The 14,478-nt window shown below is 42.0% G+C and overlaps 1 protein-coding gene across 1 annotated transcript; it reads left to right on the top strand.

The window, feature by feature from the left end:
- The first annotated feature begins 3,151 nt into the window (after positions 1–3,151).
- Positions 3,152–6,345, top strand: LOC146169759 (uncharacterized). Its single transcript, XM_083387215.1, has 2 exons — positions 3,152–3,530; positions 5,177–6,345. The coding sequence occupies exons 1-2, from the start codon at positions 3,152–3,154 to the stop codon at positions 6,343–6,345; spliced, it is 1,548 nt and encodes a 515-aa protein (XP_083243341.1).
- Positions 6,346–14,478: the final 8,133 nt, after the last annotated feature.

Here is a 14,478-nt window from a genome sequence, read left to right as displayed (position 1 = left end):
CCACTTGCCGCTGCATGGTTAAGCGTTTTGTCAAGGCTCGAACGGTTTGCAGATTTGTGCAAAGCAACAAAGAACCAAATGTGCGTTTAGTGTTAGCGGGATAGAGAAAGCAAGTGATAACCAACGACAGAATAAATTTTGTGAAGTTTTGCAAACGCCAAAGTAAAAGTTGCCAAATTGTTTTTGTGCAAATAGGTCCTATTTTATTGTTCTACAAAATACACCGAAACTGTGAATATGCCGAATGCACACCGGAAACCATCACAGAATAACCGAATCTGTCAATCAATGTTACAAGCAAGGCAGGCTAGAAAAACAACTAGTCTACAGCGAGGTTCTAAATCACGATATGATATATTCGAACTCACGACATATATGCTAAATGCAATGTGTACTTTTACTGTTATTATACTGCAAAACATATATCTTGTGTACAGAATTTAGGGTATCTATACTGTTCAGCAGTACTAATTTTATTAAATTTAAATCAAAGCGTTTAAAAGAAAGAAGAAGGGAAATCATAACCTGAATTGTACTGGATTATATTGCAGCATCAAAGAATGTGTGTGGTTACATGTTCTTTTTTCTGGTGATGGGATAATTAAGAAGTAAGACTTTTGAGGTATGATGTAAATTATGCAATAAGTACGAGAAAAAGTAGTCCATATTATGTTATGCTTTATTGTACAAAGTGTGTTGTTGGTTGACGTTTAGTAGTATCGAACAACTCGCATAACTATCGAACGATTCTATAAGGTTTTGTTCTTCTCGTATCGACCGACTGATGTAGTAGGGCCTCTGTGTGAAGAAGTATAGTTAATTGATTCTCGCTCTACGTATTAGGATAAAGCTTCCAGGTAATCCACTCAGTACATAAGCAAGTTGCTCAGTCCGCAAACTACGGGGCTAGGGGCGCTCAACTATACTATATCAACACGACCAACCTGAACATTTCGGTTGATGTTGATTAAAGCAATATGCATATCATTTATTGTTTGCAATGAACGCGAAATTAATTTTTAACATCTTTGCAAAGTTTTAATTTAGATTCACTTGCCCAACAAAACATCTCAGCCGCAGGCGAACTATATGAGTTTTGTTGCAAGAAGGTTGGTCACTAACTTTATTAAATACAATGTTCTGTTGTTACAAATACTTCCCTTTGCGTGAACAACCTTGTAACAGTTTAATAGTCAAGTTCACTATTTTAAGGAACATAACGTGCATAATAATATGTAAGTAAATGTGCCTCCATAATCAATTTATTCTGATAAAACTTTAGTGAACATATAGGTCTCTAAACAGTAACAATTTTACTATAAATGACGTAAAAATACCAACTTTCGCGGGATTATAACTTTAACAAAAAGGTTAGGATGTGAACAAGCTCTTGTTTGTAGAACACGACAAAAACAAAATCCTCTTCTGATCATGGTTAACGACAAAATCGATAACAACATAGAAAAATGGGCATATTGCATAGCTACCTGTTATTGTTTTGACAGACCTGACCTCTTAAATTTTAATATATTTTAAAGAGAAAATTATTAAAAAATTAAAATTTTACGAATGGAACACTTATTATTCAAACAAAACCTAATGTTTGTTACCGTTTAGTATGCATAAATACTTGGAATTCTCGCGTTCTAACAAACTCAAGTCAAATGTCTCCCAGTTTTGACCTGTGGAAATTTCGAAACGATTTCTTTAAAATTTATTCGCAAGTCAAGTGGGATTGCCTCCTCTGCCTTCTGGTAGGTCAGTTAAAAGGGTGTTGTTGGCCAGGTTGAAATTCCTAAATGCCCAGCAGGTCTCTTTTACATCAAACATCCGCACACAAAAATACCACCTCCGATCGTATTGCATTCACCACGTTCCCAACTCGCATATTTTGTCGCCTTAAACACATAAAATCCGATATTTTGTCGCGGCTGAATAGAAATTCTCTCCGCGACACAAATGGAATCGTGATAAGGCGTTTTTGAGCTTGTCACAACAAAGCCGAAGACTGGAAGGCGGAAAAAAGAACGCGGAAAGCCCTGCGCGATTTTCAAGTGTCCATTGTCAGTCGGTGCGGGCCTCACACATGTTACAAGGGATAATGCGGCCCTTACTACAGGCACTTGTACAGGTTTTAGCGCACACAGCCTTCGCCGCTTCCGAGCATTATAATCCCGACACCGTGTACAATGGAAACAAATTCACTTTGATTTACGACAAAGTTTAGAAACCGTCCGACCACTTTAAACGTGTTCGGCTTGGTAAAAAAACCTTTGAAGCATCCAGTAGGGTCTAAGTGACGTAACCGTAAGAGTGTGGGAGCCTTTGGTGGTTAGTAATGCAGTCAACCCCCTATGCGGTGGTCCTTATATAAACCGGATGCAACAAAAATATCTCTCCTCGTAATATTCGTCATGTAACGAAACAGAGAAAAACTAAAATAACACACTGGGGGTTTCGCGAATCATGCCCGATAAGCTTTTACAACGAAGACACCTAGAGATACGTTTTCTCCCGTTTTAGGGCGAACGTTAGTCACCTTTCTAGTGACAAATCGTAAGCTTATTGAGATTTGATCTTTCCGATACAACAAACCAAATGTTGCCCCAGCAACGTTAACTTAAAATCCTGTCCAAAGAGGTGTATGCGTTGTCAACAAACATGTTTTAACCCCTTCTGTATTTTCTCACCACTATACGATTTAATATCAAGGAAAAAAAGTGGTTACCTTTTGTAAAACTTATTTTTTATATTAGACCAACATTGTTATCATGATAACATAAAAATTCAAACCTGGTTTTGAAACCAATTATTTTCGTTTTTAATATAGGCATTGATTTTAGATTACATTTCCTGGCTGCTCCTTGAATAACTACAGTTTTTCTTTTTTTAAACTTCGTAAATTGCACATGGTCCATCAACGAAATGGAACAGTCATTGAAAAATGTAGCGTCGGTGTTTGTCATAGAACGAACACTTGTAAGGTACAGAGATAACGCAATTGCGATAACGCGGTATCAATCCACACTTCGCGATTTCGATAGGATTCACACGGGCAACAAGAAAAAAAGCACTTGAGCTATCGATTTCTCATTTAAACGATCTACTACTTTGCAAATTGGTGAGATCTAATTTAACAGCACAAAGCAAAATGGACTTGAAGATTATAGCTCTATTACAACTTGCTTCGTTGGTTGGGCCACTTGCAGCAGGCCTATACACTCCTGGTTCAAATAGTGCGTTTCCAGAGCTAATTGAGAAGTTAAGAAAAGACACAAGTTTGAACAATGTTCAGCTGCATGGTTCCAGCGAAGGTTTGCAGGTGGCTGCTAGCGGCACAGAAGATTTGAACGAAGTTCGCCATGCGAAAGATTTCGAGATAACGTCTGCTCCGGAAAAATCCGAACCCGACTCTGCGCCAAGTCTACTGCACATGACCTTGAAAAGCAAGGACAAGCAAGAGTTCAAGGACGCCGGCTGTCGTTTTCCCGACATGACAACGAACGTTGTTCGAAGCTTAACAAACCAAGGTAAGGTTCGCCTGCTTATCACGATGCCATCGCTGGCAATTTGCGTTGTAATCCAAGACCGACATAGCTATACGGGTCAGTTTGTTACAGACCTGCTAATGTGCACCACTGTTTATAGTTGGTTTAAGTCCATGCATAGGTGCGATTAAATTACGTTGAGTCAGGCAAGGCGTTGATGGACAAGATCGGCCCGAAGCCGGCGAGCATAGGTTACAAACAAAATTACAAAGGTTAAAAGCACAAAACCTGCAACTTTGTAAAACGGGTTAACGTCATAGTAGTAAGTTATCCGTTTTAAGGTTAAAATGTCGCACATCGTCTAAGTTCATAAGAAATAACAACGTAAAGTCGGTGAAGATGCACAATTTAACTCATTTGAATCATACAACCATGATCAATTTTTTAGTTCTTTCTATTCAGGTCTATTTGTTCTCTTTGCAAGCCGTTTTCAACATAAACATTCAGGCGTTTCTCCCAATATTTCATTGTAATAAACAATCACGTTTTAATTGTTATATTATTTGAGTTGTTCACGTTTACCTCTATTATAAGTCGTATCCTTTTAAACTATATGCTGTAGCTTTGTTTAATAGCCCATCTTTTCATGAAAAAAATGATCTAGTGTAAATTCACGAAAACCATAAACTATTAGTAAACATATGGGAAAAGACATCCCAGCATCCCATAATTTAACGTTTTGTCTAACAACCGTCATTCTAGAACGACAAATACACAGCGCAAATTCAGCAGAAAGTTGTAAAAAAGTCAACCACATAAACGGTCATTCTTGTGTACAAATCACCGCGAATTCGCATAGCAGAGTATCAACATGCTTTTCGGGGTCGTTGTCACGTTCCGAGATCAATGCCGAATTAAATGTTAACCAAACCGACAAGGGTAAGTTCTAAATGGCGCGTTAACCACGTTCAGACAACACGCGCCGCGGGCTCGGCCCAGCTGAGCTAACCTCGCCTGGAGATAAGATTCAAAGCGTATCGTTCCCTTTGTACATACTGAGCACGGGACCACGCAGGGTAATATCAGATGGGCATAAAGCCTGTTCAGACGCTCTTTCCATCTTAATAAAAGAAAATATGTAGAGTTCAAACGGATAGATCGGCATGACCAGCAGGGCCAAGGTATGGCGTTCCCTCCCGGTTCATAGCCCCTTGTACCGCCTCAACGGCCTGGCGCGCTTATATACGCAAATGTTGACTTACCGCCTTCTATAGCATTCGTTACAAGGCTTTCGATGTGCGTAGCTTCGGTGGACTGAATAAGGCAAATCTTATGAACTTGAGTCGTTTAGAAGAGAAACAACATGAAACGCACCGGTGCTATAGGCACGTTTAGGAATTTTACCGTTTCCCACACCGGCCTATTTTGCTCTCTATTTAGCCGAATTCAACTAGAACGTATGAACTTTAAACAGTAAAAATCGTTGTTTATGCCCAATTTACGATTTTTGCTGCCTATTTATAACATTGTAACTTCAACGTTTTGATCACTAATGGAAAACTAAGCTTCTTTATTTATGTAATTATATAGAACACTTTTTACAAACAAAGATAAAAAAATAATCCAAAAAAGTTTGTAGTTTACAATGTTCAGAAATACATGATTGATATTTTCTTTTTTTCTTTCAGGAAAATCCATTGTTGAAGATGGAGAGACCTTAGCAACTGAATTGCGTTTTCAACCACAAGAAGTCTCAGAAAGCGAGGCTATTGTGTCGGCGGTTCTCTATATTCAGTTGCCGACTGACAGGCAAGACCTTGGCGAAATTCTACGGTGGGGACTGATAGTGGATTACACTGTGTACGAGGTACCCGGTCTGAAATGGAGACGATTTAAGCACATCAGTAGCATAAACAACCTTCGTACAAGCAAAAGTATTCACACGGTTTTTGGACATAATCGGCATGTAGACGATCCCACCGACTTAAGAGCGAACGTCAAGCTTGGAGAATTATTCCGGTCAATGTCTTCTCGACCTATTGCCTCCCGTCAAATTACAATCAGCAGTCATGCCGTTAACGCTTCGCACAAGGCGCTCGAACTTACACAGGTGGTTCGAAGGTTGCTTGCTTTTGGCAAGTTGTCTTTGCACCGCAAAGTCACCAACAGATACGTTCTTGTTACAACTGTTAAGCGGGACTCTACTCTTGCCGATTCTAACTCCAACTTGCGGGAGTGTTTACCCACGGTACGGCCTCAGCTGGTGTTAGTTTCCACCAACAGAACAAAATGCACCGAGCGCGAGTTTAAAAAAGAACCAAAACAGCAAAACAAATCGCATCCAAATGGCTTTATGGAGCAGTTTAAAACGAGCAACAGGACGACGACTAACAGCAAAGAAAATGAAACGACAGCTGGTTCAAAGGACGACAAGAATCTTAATGTAAACCCAAGCCTATTGAAACAGACCAACACGGAAAACGAAAACGCCGAGCAACGGACCAAACGTAGTATCGGCCAGCATCAATGGCCAACCAAGGAGACGATCTGCCAAAAGCGCCCGATGCGGGTCAACTTCAAGCAACTCGGTTGGTCGAGCTGGATTATCGCCCCTCGCAGCATCGAGGCTTATCGTTGTGCGGGGGAGTGTCCGTACCCGCTAGGGGGCGCACTGAACGCCACCAACCACGCCCTGCTCGTGGCCATGATGAGGTCGGTGGAACCAGAGTCGACCGCCAAGCCATGTTGCGTGGCAACCGGCCTCAAACCGGTGTCGCTTCTGTATGTGGACGGTTCCAGTAATATCGTGCTGACCAAATACGATGACATGGTTGTGGAATCTTGCGGTTGCAGATAATCGATTTCGCTTTAGCAACGCGACCGTAAAACGAAAGCTCCGCCTGTTCGAATGACACCTTTTGAAACGTTTGCTGTGCGACACATTTGCATTTACATACAGTTATTTGTTATCTATTTTACCGTTTGTTTTGTTTTCGTTGGCAATAAACTAAATTCGAATTCTACGGATTTTTATCATTAACAGCGGCGACCCTTTACTTCGAAATTTTGCATCAATTCTAGCACGTGAAGGAAATGATGGACGAAAGAAATAATGTCATAATACCAATGTATTATGATGTTAATATTTCATGTATAGTAAATAGTCTGTTTGTACACACTTTTAGCAAAAAGTACGGTCGTCCATTGATGCCTTTCAGCTCGACGGAATGTTTAGGCCTTTAGGACTTTCTACTTAACCCGGCTAAAAAACCCACGGCCTCATTTCTGGCAACGTGGAACCTAATGACCCCAGCTACCCCACAACCCAGGTTGAGCACTTTGTGAACGTAAAAAACTGGGCATGGCAGCCTATCGGTAGCGACGGAACGACCTAAAGCGACCCCGCGAGTTACGAATGGGAAGTATAGGCGCCAAAGTTCCAGGGGTTACCATAACCGTACACAGCCAACTTCAAATTCCCACAAATTTACTCCGTGTTCTATTATTCGTGATCCGTGTGTATAGAGGGTTGCAGGTTGTGATCTATGATTTGATCCGTCAACCGTCATAAATGAGCCGGTATCAGTGGGTCTTAGTTAGATGGCGTCTCTTTGTAATCGTTACCATAACCGTACACAGCCGAGTTCAAATTCCCACAAATTTACTCGCACCGCGCTAGACCGGTAAACCACAGGTGATAATGTCATAGGAGAAATTTCTGCCGAAATGTTCATGACTCTTGTTTTGTTTATTCTGGCGGCTGCCGAACGGGTTCGTGACCCTTTACCTGATTTTTCCATCACACGCGAATAAAATTCCCTTGTCGTTTGATGTCTGGCATGCGGCGGCGCTTTATATCCATAAAAACCGACGCCGGGCGCAATTACAGGTTCAGTTCGTTGCAATCAAAGCGCAAGGCTCTCTCGAGCGTGAATCCGCGGGCGCGAATTCCGCACGCCGTAAAACAAAAAGTGGCGGGACATTTTCGGGCAATTTTTGCTTTACGGCCCGCCGCAAATGACGAGTCAACTGGGTGTTTACGACTCTCTTTACGCGGTCGTGGGCTCAAAACTACGGGGGGGGGTGCATCTGGCCTGGACGTCAACAGACGGTATTGCGTTACAGCGCCGCACCTGCCCCTGAACGCTAGACTTTCGAACATTTTTGAAATGAAAAACGGGGCACGAACGAATGTGCCCCAAAGCCGACACACGTGAGTTCAGCAAAAGTGTTTGACGTGTTTCGGACAACTTGGTAAGACATATATTTTCGTTCCGTTAAGATGCTTTTACGTTTTTTTACCTACGAGTTACAATAAATAACGAGGAAATGGTGTAGTTATCCCAGACTAACCTTTAATACTTTTTTAACCTATGAGCAAATATTGGTTTCTATTAGCATAAACATTTGTTTTGATTTAGTAGAGTCTTGAAAGAATCACAAATGTTGTGTGTTGGTATTATTTTTTCCCAAAATAGGAATAGCCACATTAAAACTATACTTGTTGTTGTTCTTTTCCAATGTTATACTCTTTGTTCAGGTTAATCGCTGAATCTCAATAGATTGCTAATTCTGCGAGTGCCTGAGTGTCACATTTTACTGCTCAAATGGATTGGTGGTGATGCGCATTTGCGAAACAACCTTTAAGAGATTAAGGGGTTTACGAGTACGGTACAAAAACATAGAAAAAACCTGAACTTTAAAGACCCATTTAAGGTGGTTCATACGGAGTTGTTTGCGGACGCTCATATATATGTAAGTACACGGCCCAGGTACCGCCCTTTCGCTTTGGGGTGTTGGGTTGCAGGGACCACACACCTGCATCACTGTAGTTTCCCATGCTACAAAGCCCCAGGAAACGAGCCGAAAGTGCGGTAAAAAGAGGCGGTGAAGGCCCATTGGTGAAAGGCTGGTGGTTGGCCCGGGTCGTAACTGTCACGCTAAAGCTTTCAAAGCCCGAAGATGAATACGCATTTCAAAAAGACCAGTCGGCACCTCGTGGAAATAAAACGGCTCATAAACTCGTAATTTTCCCTAATTTGCCGGAATTCGAACGGCGAAATTGTGTTTTTCTAGCCAGGAATTTTTACACAAGAAATATGAACTGCATAACTTGAAAAATGTTACAACAACAAGTTGAAATGGGTTCTAAGTATTTTTCAGTCTGTTCGGTTTAAACTTTAAACGAACATCTTCAATTGACAGTGGCATTCAGAGTGCAAATAAATTTAAACCAAACAAACAATTATATGAAACATTCAGTTTGGTTTTAAATATCAAAAAAGGCTTACTCGTCTTTATGTAATTATATGTTGCCAACAAAGCAATAAAACACACACACTCACACAGTTATATGTAAGTAAAACAAAAACAAATCACAAATTTTGTCTAAGAAGCGATAACCGCCTTATATTATTGGATGACACGATGTTAGCAAAAATGTATATTTTTGAGTTATTTTTCTGATGAAGCACATGCTACATTCTTGCGTGCAAACTGGCCACGCGTTTCAATTTCCCAAACGATCCTAATTCCAGTGCCTTAAAAGAGTAAATACCCGAACACCACACAACACGCAACAGCGTGCAAGTGCGAATGATTAGAGAACTTGGGCCGTAAGGAGATCCGTATTGCGCTTGACCCACAAAACCACGTGATACAATACAACTGTTGAACCAAACGAAAGTAAAACGGCCTGTCTTGATGCCTTGTGAATCACCAACAAGCAGCTTAACACTCCCGCCTGACAACGTAACAGTAATATAGGCTTAAGTTTCCCCCTTTCTAGCGGTTTTATCCTTTCGAAACCTAGACCCAGGCGGCCTTCGTTTTTAGTTAGCGCAAACGCATTTCCGTTTTTAAATGACGTGCGTTAAAGCCTAAATGCGGCTAAACCGACTAACTTCGACCATAAAAGGAGTCAGTAAAAGGCCTACAATTACAGACGACCCTTTTCTAATTTCTCCCAAAACAGCGACATTTGTGGTGTAGCCACCGTAAGCGGTTTGTAATGCGAGCGAGCCCCTTTTGTTTGTGGCAACGTCAGGCACTTTGGCAGCTTTTCCGGTTTAAGAAATCAAAGATTAAAACGGAACCAGAACGGCGCGATGATGTCAGTGATAGGAAACTAGTTTTATCCATAAAAACAGTTACAAAAATCTATTTTCGAATGTTTACCCTACGTCGTTTCCGTAAAGTTCACGTATTTCCGATTTTAAACAGTGGTACTACATTAAATAAAGCTATTTAGGGTCTATTTTTATGTATTAAAAAGTCGTTTTAAAGGTCAGCAAAAAATGAACATCGTTGTAGGACGTTTGTTATACATTTGCTTTTAAAAGAACATTCTCCTAAAGCACTTAATAAACACCGTCAGGAAACCACCATTATACGACAAAAAAAAAACTAAGAAAAGATGGACGAAAGTATTTTTAACTTAAATGTGCTCGTGTTGGATTATATTGAAAAACTTTTTTTATCACAGTAAAAAGTGATTTGAGTTGTATGAATGAAATATTTATTAGGCCTAATTTTATCACAAAAAAGATCAATTCATAAAAATATTTAAAGACTCAAAGTCAAACTATACCCCGGTTTGCTGTTTGACAACCGTTTTACACTTCTCATCAGTGATTCGTCTCAAAATACTACAAAGCGTCCTATGGGATTAGAGAATGTGTCCTCAAAACTTTAAAAGCATTGCCGACAAGATTCCTGTAAATTATGCGGGTTACCGACTACCGACATATGTGCATGATTATTTTTCGCGCCCGCAAAACGCATAGTGGCGACATTACGTTAAAGACCAATGCACACAATCGGATCAAAGCGACGCGCGTTTTGGTGGCGCCAAGGTCAAAAATTTGCGTGTCAAGGTCAACGTCGGCCAGCCAATAAACGCCACGTTTCAATTTGTTCATGGATTACGGAGCGGGGATAACTCTGGGGAGTGTCGCCGCTTACTGAAGGAGAGAGGCACGAGTGTGGTGTTTGCCCTGCTGATTTAGTTTTCGACGCGTGACGCACGCAATTAATTACTTTACAAGTTCTTCTAGATTTTCCAAGTTCTTCTTGGATTTGCTAGAAATACGGTACATTGCGTTAGTTAACACTAGCTGAGGCAGAGGAACGTTCTACGTGCTAGTTTTATTCCAGGGATTTCCGATACTGAGTATGGTTTCTCTAAACCGATACCTGACATTTTAGCGAAAAGTACGGCCGTCTAAAGCAGGGGTTCTTAAACTGGGGTCCATGGACCCCTTGTGGTCCGTGAACTAGTTTTAGAGGGTACATGAAGGCCTAATAGAAATGTTAATGTATACTAAAGAAGCAATCAATTTTTTAACAAAAATAGTTTAATGAAAAATAAAACATTTTTGCACTGAATGTATTTAGATTCTATTTCACTTTTACATTTTTTGGGAACAAAATCAGCAGATTTCTAAAGCCTATTTGTCTTGTGACGTTAATTTATAACCTCATCCCTGAAAATGTCTTGCCTACCGTGGTCCACACGAGGAAAAAAAATTAGGGGGTCCGCGGTAACAAAAGTTTAAGAACCCCTGGTCTAAAGCGATACCGAATAACGTAAATACTGTAACAAAATAACCTAATTGATGGCGTGCAAAATTGAAATCAAAACGTGCGGTCGTTTTAACCTTGTTAACCCGCATTTTTTAACAACGCTAATTCCTACTTGATTTTTATTTTAGCTTGATGTGAAACACCCCGAGTTGTAATCTAAGTTCTGCGATCTAACGCGATATCCACGCGGTAGCGATAGAGAGCTTGCCAATACAGGTCGAAAATATAGTAGGTGGTTTTTTGAAGGCTGCGGCTTACGTAGGAGTTAATACAAAGTGCCGAAGTTCATCACCGCCTGTCAAGTTCTGTCTAAAATGATTCACTGTCGAGAATCACTAACTTAACGATGTAGTATTAAATCAGCCGACTGCGAAACAACATAAGGCCTGTGAAATAGTTGAATCGAAAATCGTTGAGCCTATATGGGAGTGCAAAAGTGTACCGGGCGACCGCAGCTTTGACGGGGCGAAAAACACACACGTAAACATGCGTCTCTTCCCAGATGAATCAAATTGCCAAGCGCCGACATTGTGTACGAATCGGACGAAGCTCATGGCGAAGAAAAAAACAGCGCGTTTGACCGCAACGTATATATAAAGCAGCGCCCAATTGAAGACTGCCATCATTTAAAACTGAACCCGGCTACCGAATCGAATTGAATCGAGTTTTTTCTTTACTTCTCGTCAAGTCGGGCGATCTTCAAATCAAATCGAAGCGCAGGCCGGAAAACAGGGGGCTCGGGTGGCTGGGCCGGCGGCATTCGCTGTTGTGTCCGTCTGTTCGCCTGGCGCGCGCAAAGAAGGGCGCCCGAAAAAAAACGGGGACCCGCCGAACGAGCCCGGGCAATCGAAAGTAAACATAATCACAAGGCCGCTGCGTTGTCGGAAGGTAGAGAGCTCGACCGAGATCAGGTCGCGAGCCGAAAAACGCGGCGACGCGGTCTTTGAGCGCCCGGGAAGCCTTGGCGTTTTTTAGCGAGCGGCGCTGAGCCGTCTATAGGCGAATCGCCCCATTTCAAGTCGGTCTCTATACTCTCAACAGTGACAGGTTCAGGTAGAGATGTTGCTTGGTGGCGAAATTTTGCCAACGAGTTAATTGTGTTTTTTGTTGAGGTTTTATAGCTTCATCGTCAGATCAAGATTATAAGGTCAATTTATAACGATAACATTCAGATCGGAAAGTGTGGCGAAGTTTACATTATGGCGGAGGATCATGGCAAAATTACGTCCATACGTTGTAATTTTATAGCAAATACCTTAGTGCTCTTGGTCGTTTTGTATTGAAATGTGTTCTGTTTAACCGCACCCAATGTGAACAAATCAGCCTTTGTCAGGACAGGCCGATTGAAATTCTGCTAAAAAATCGCACAACTGAGAAAGCAGCAATTTAGCGTGGGCGAAAGTATTGCTGAAGCCTCACTGCGATAAGTTGAAAAGGTTGCGCGCGCGTGAAAATAACAAGGTTTAGCCGGCGAAAGCCGCAATCGAAATCACTTCCAAATATAAACGGGCGCTTTTCAGCCAGGGCCGACATTCCAGCTCATTTTCACTTGATAAATACTGTGTTCGAATGTTAAGCGAAGATAATCGTCAAATTTGGATTTCGATTCTATTTTAAGCTCTCCGGGGTTAATTATTTCGCTCGGTGCTTTGCCAGGCAGTAGGGATGAAAAATCAGCTATTTCTAGCTTTTGTAATCCGCGATCGGCCGCTAAATACAGTTATCAGCGAGCAGAAGTGAGAATATGCTCCCGAAATAGCTGTATATCGACGCACACACACAGTGGTCGGTTTTGTGCTGCGACCCGACAACAAACTTCGAGTACAGGTGGGACACGATCAAAAGTGACGACTAAGCAGATGCCAGGCAAAGATAAGGATCTGTGAGCGGCGCTAATGATATTCGGTATCGCGGCGGGCCATGTGCAGTCATCGGCCGCTTACAGATAGGCTATGAAACCCGCCAATTTGGCCAACTGCAAATTAGGCAAGGTAAGGCGCTTGGATGGCGACCGACAAATTTGAGCCAGGATATAGATCTATCTATTTTCCTCAGTCAATTTTTTTAATCGAACAGTTGGGCTTTCACTGTCTTTTTTTTCAAAATGCGCCGCCTATGCGACATGTGTACTTTTTCAGTTAAACTATATTAGCAGTTAGGACCATTCACGCGGTGTTCACAGGGTGACAAACAAAGTTCAAAGCCTTAAATTTTTCTTTGAAAAAACATTTTTTTTACTTTTCTCTGTATAGCTAATTTTCAAGCACTGTAAGCCCCTAGGCGTGAATGCGGCATATTGTTTCAGTCTACGTTTAACACCAGTAACTGATTTCTGGTATACACTGGCCTGCGAAGCGGCCATGGTCTCGCGCATCTAGTCTCCTTATGTGGTTTTGGACCGTGTTTCCGTTCGCCTCACCGACAACAGATTAAAAGGCAAGGGCAAGCAGGTTTGGTTTGGCGTGTTCAAACACAAGGACCTGCACCTGCCTTCACCAACACAAACATTTACGGTCACGCCCCAGCGCGCTTAATGCTTGTCATGCATGTCACGGCACTTTTCCGAGGCGCTCTGTTGTTGTTTTACCAGAAACGAGCTTAGCCCCGGCCGCGCTGGGAGTTTTCGTTTTTTTGCCGGATTGACGCCCGATCAATCTTTTTTAGGCGCGCCGGTTTCTGACAACCAGCAAAAAATGTTTTCGGTGCTGAGAGCATTTTTGTCAAAATTTGACCGGGTTCAGGGTGTTGATGTCCGCCCAAAGGTCATTAATCAGCATTAAAAACATTTCGAGGTTAAAGGTTACAAAAGCTGTTGTTCAAGAATAGTGTTGGTGTGTTTTTTACGTTAATGCCTCAGTCAATTTTATGGAGTTCTCTTTGTATTCGGTCGCAGCTTTACATGGATTTTAGACGTTCGAAATTATGTATAATATTGCTTTTGATATAGCTACTACCTTTGATTGGCATAATGCTCCCCCCCCCCCCGCGCCCCTTTTCTTAGACGCTATCGTATAGTTCTCTTCGAAAATTGTATAAGGTGGTGCCTTGGACGATTTTGTAGCTCGCCTTACTGCCTATCAGAGCGCTGTGGCGAAATAGTAATTTGTCGAATCCGCTTCTGTTTGGCTCCCCGACGCGTGCGAGAAAGGTAGCTTGGGAATTTACTCAGGAACGCGAAACACAACGGGATTGAGGCGATCGGGTAGCGAAGTGCTAGTGCCAGCGAGTTTTTCCCTTTCAGGGCGCGTCAAAAAATGCACGAAACGCTACGAAAGGTGTGCGGCAGTGCAGAAGACAACAGAAAAGAGAGCCGCCCGTGCTAAGTCGGCGCCGGCACCGGTGCTTTCGCTTTTGGGCAGGCGCCGCTTGGACGCGACCCAGCGCATAGACTCCGGTCGCGAATAAT

This window comes from Ascidiella aspersa, chromosome 1, assembly GCF_963924565.1.
Source record: "Ascidiella aspersa chromosome 1, kaAscAspe10.2, whole genome shotgun sequence".
In the NCBI taxonomy this organism is placed as follows: domain Eukaryota; kingdom Metazoa; phylum Chordata; class Ascidiacea; order Phlebobranchia; family Ascidiidae; genus Ascidiella; species Ascidiella aspersa.
The sequence above is the reverse complement of the archived record's forward strand: the minus strand, read 5'-3'. Positions and strand labels throughout refer to the sequence as shown.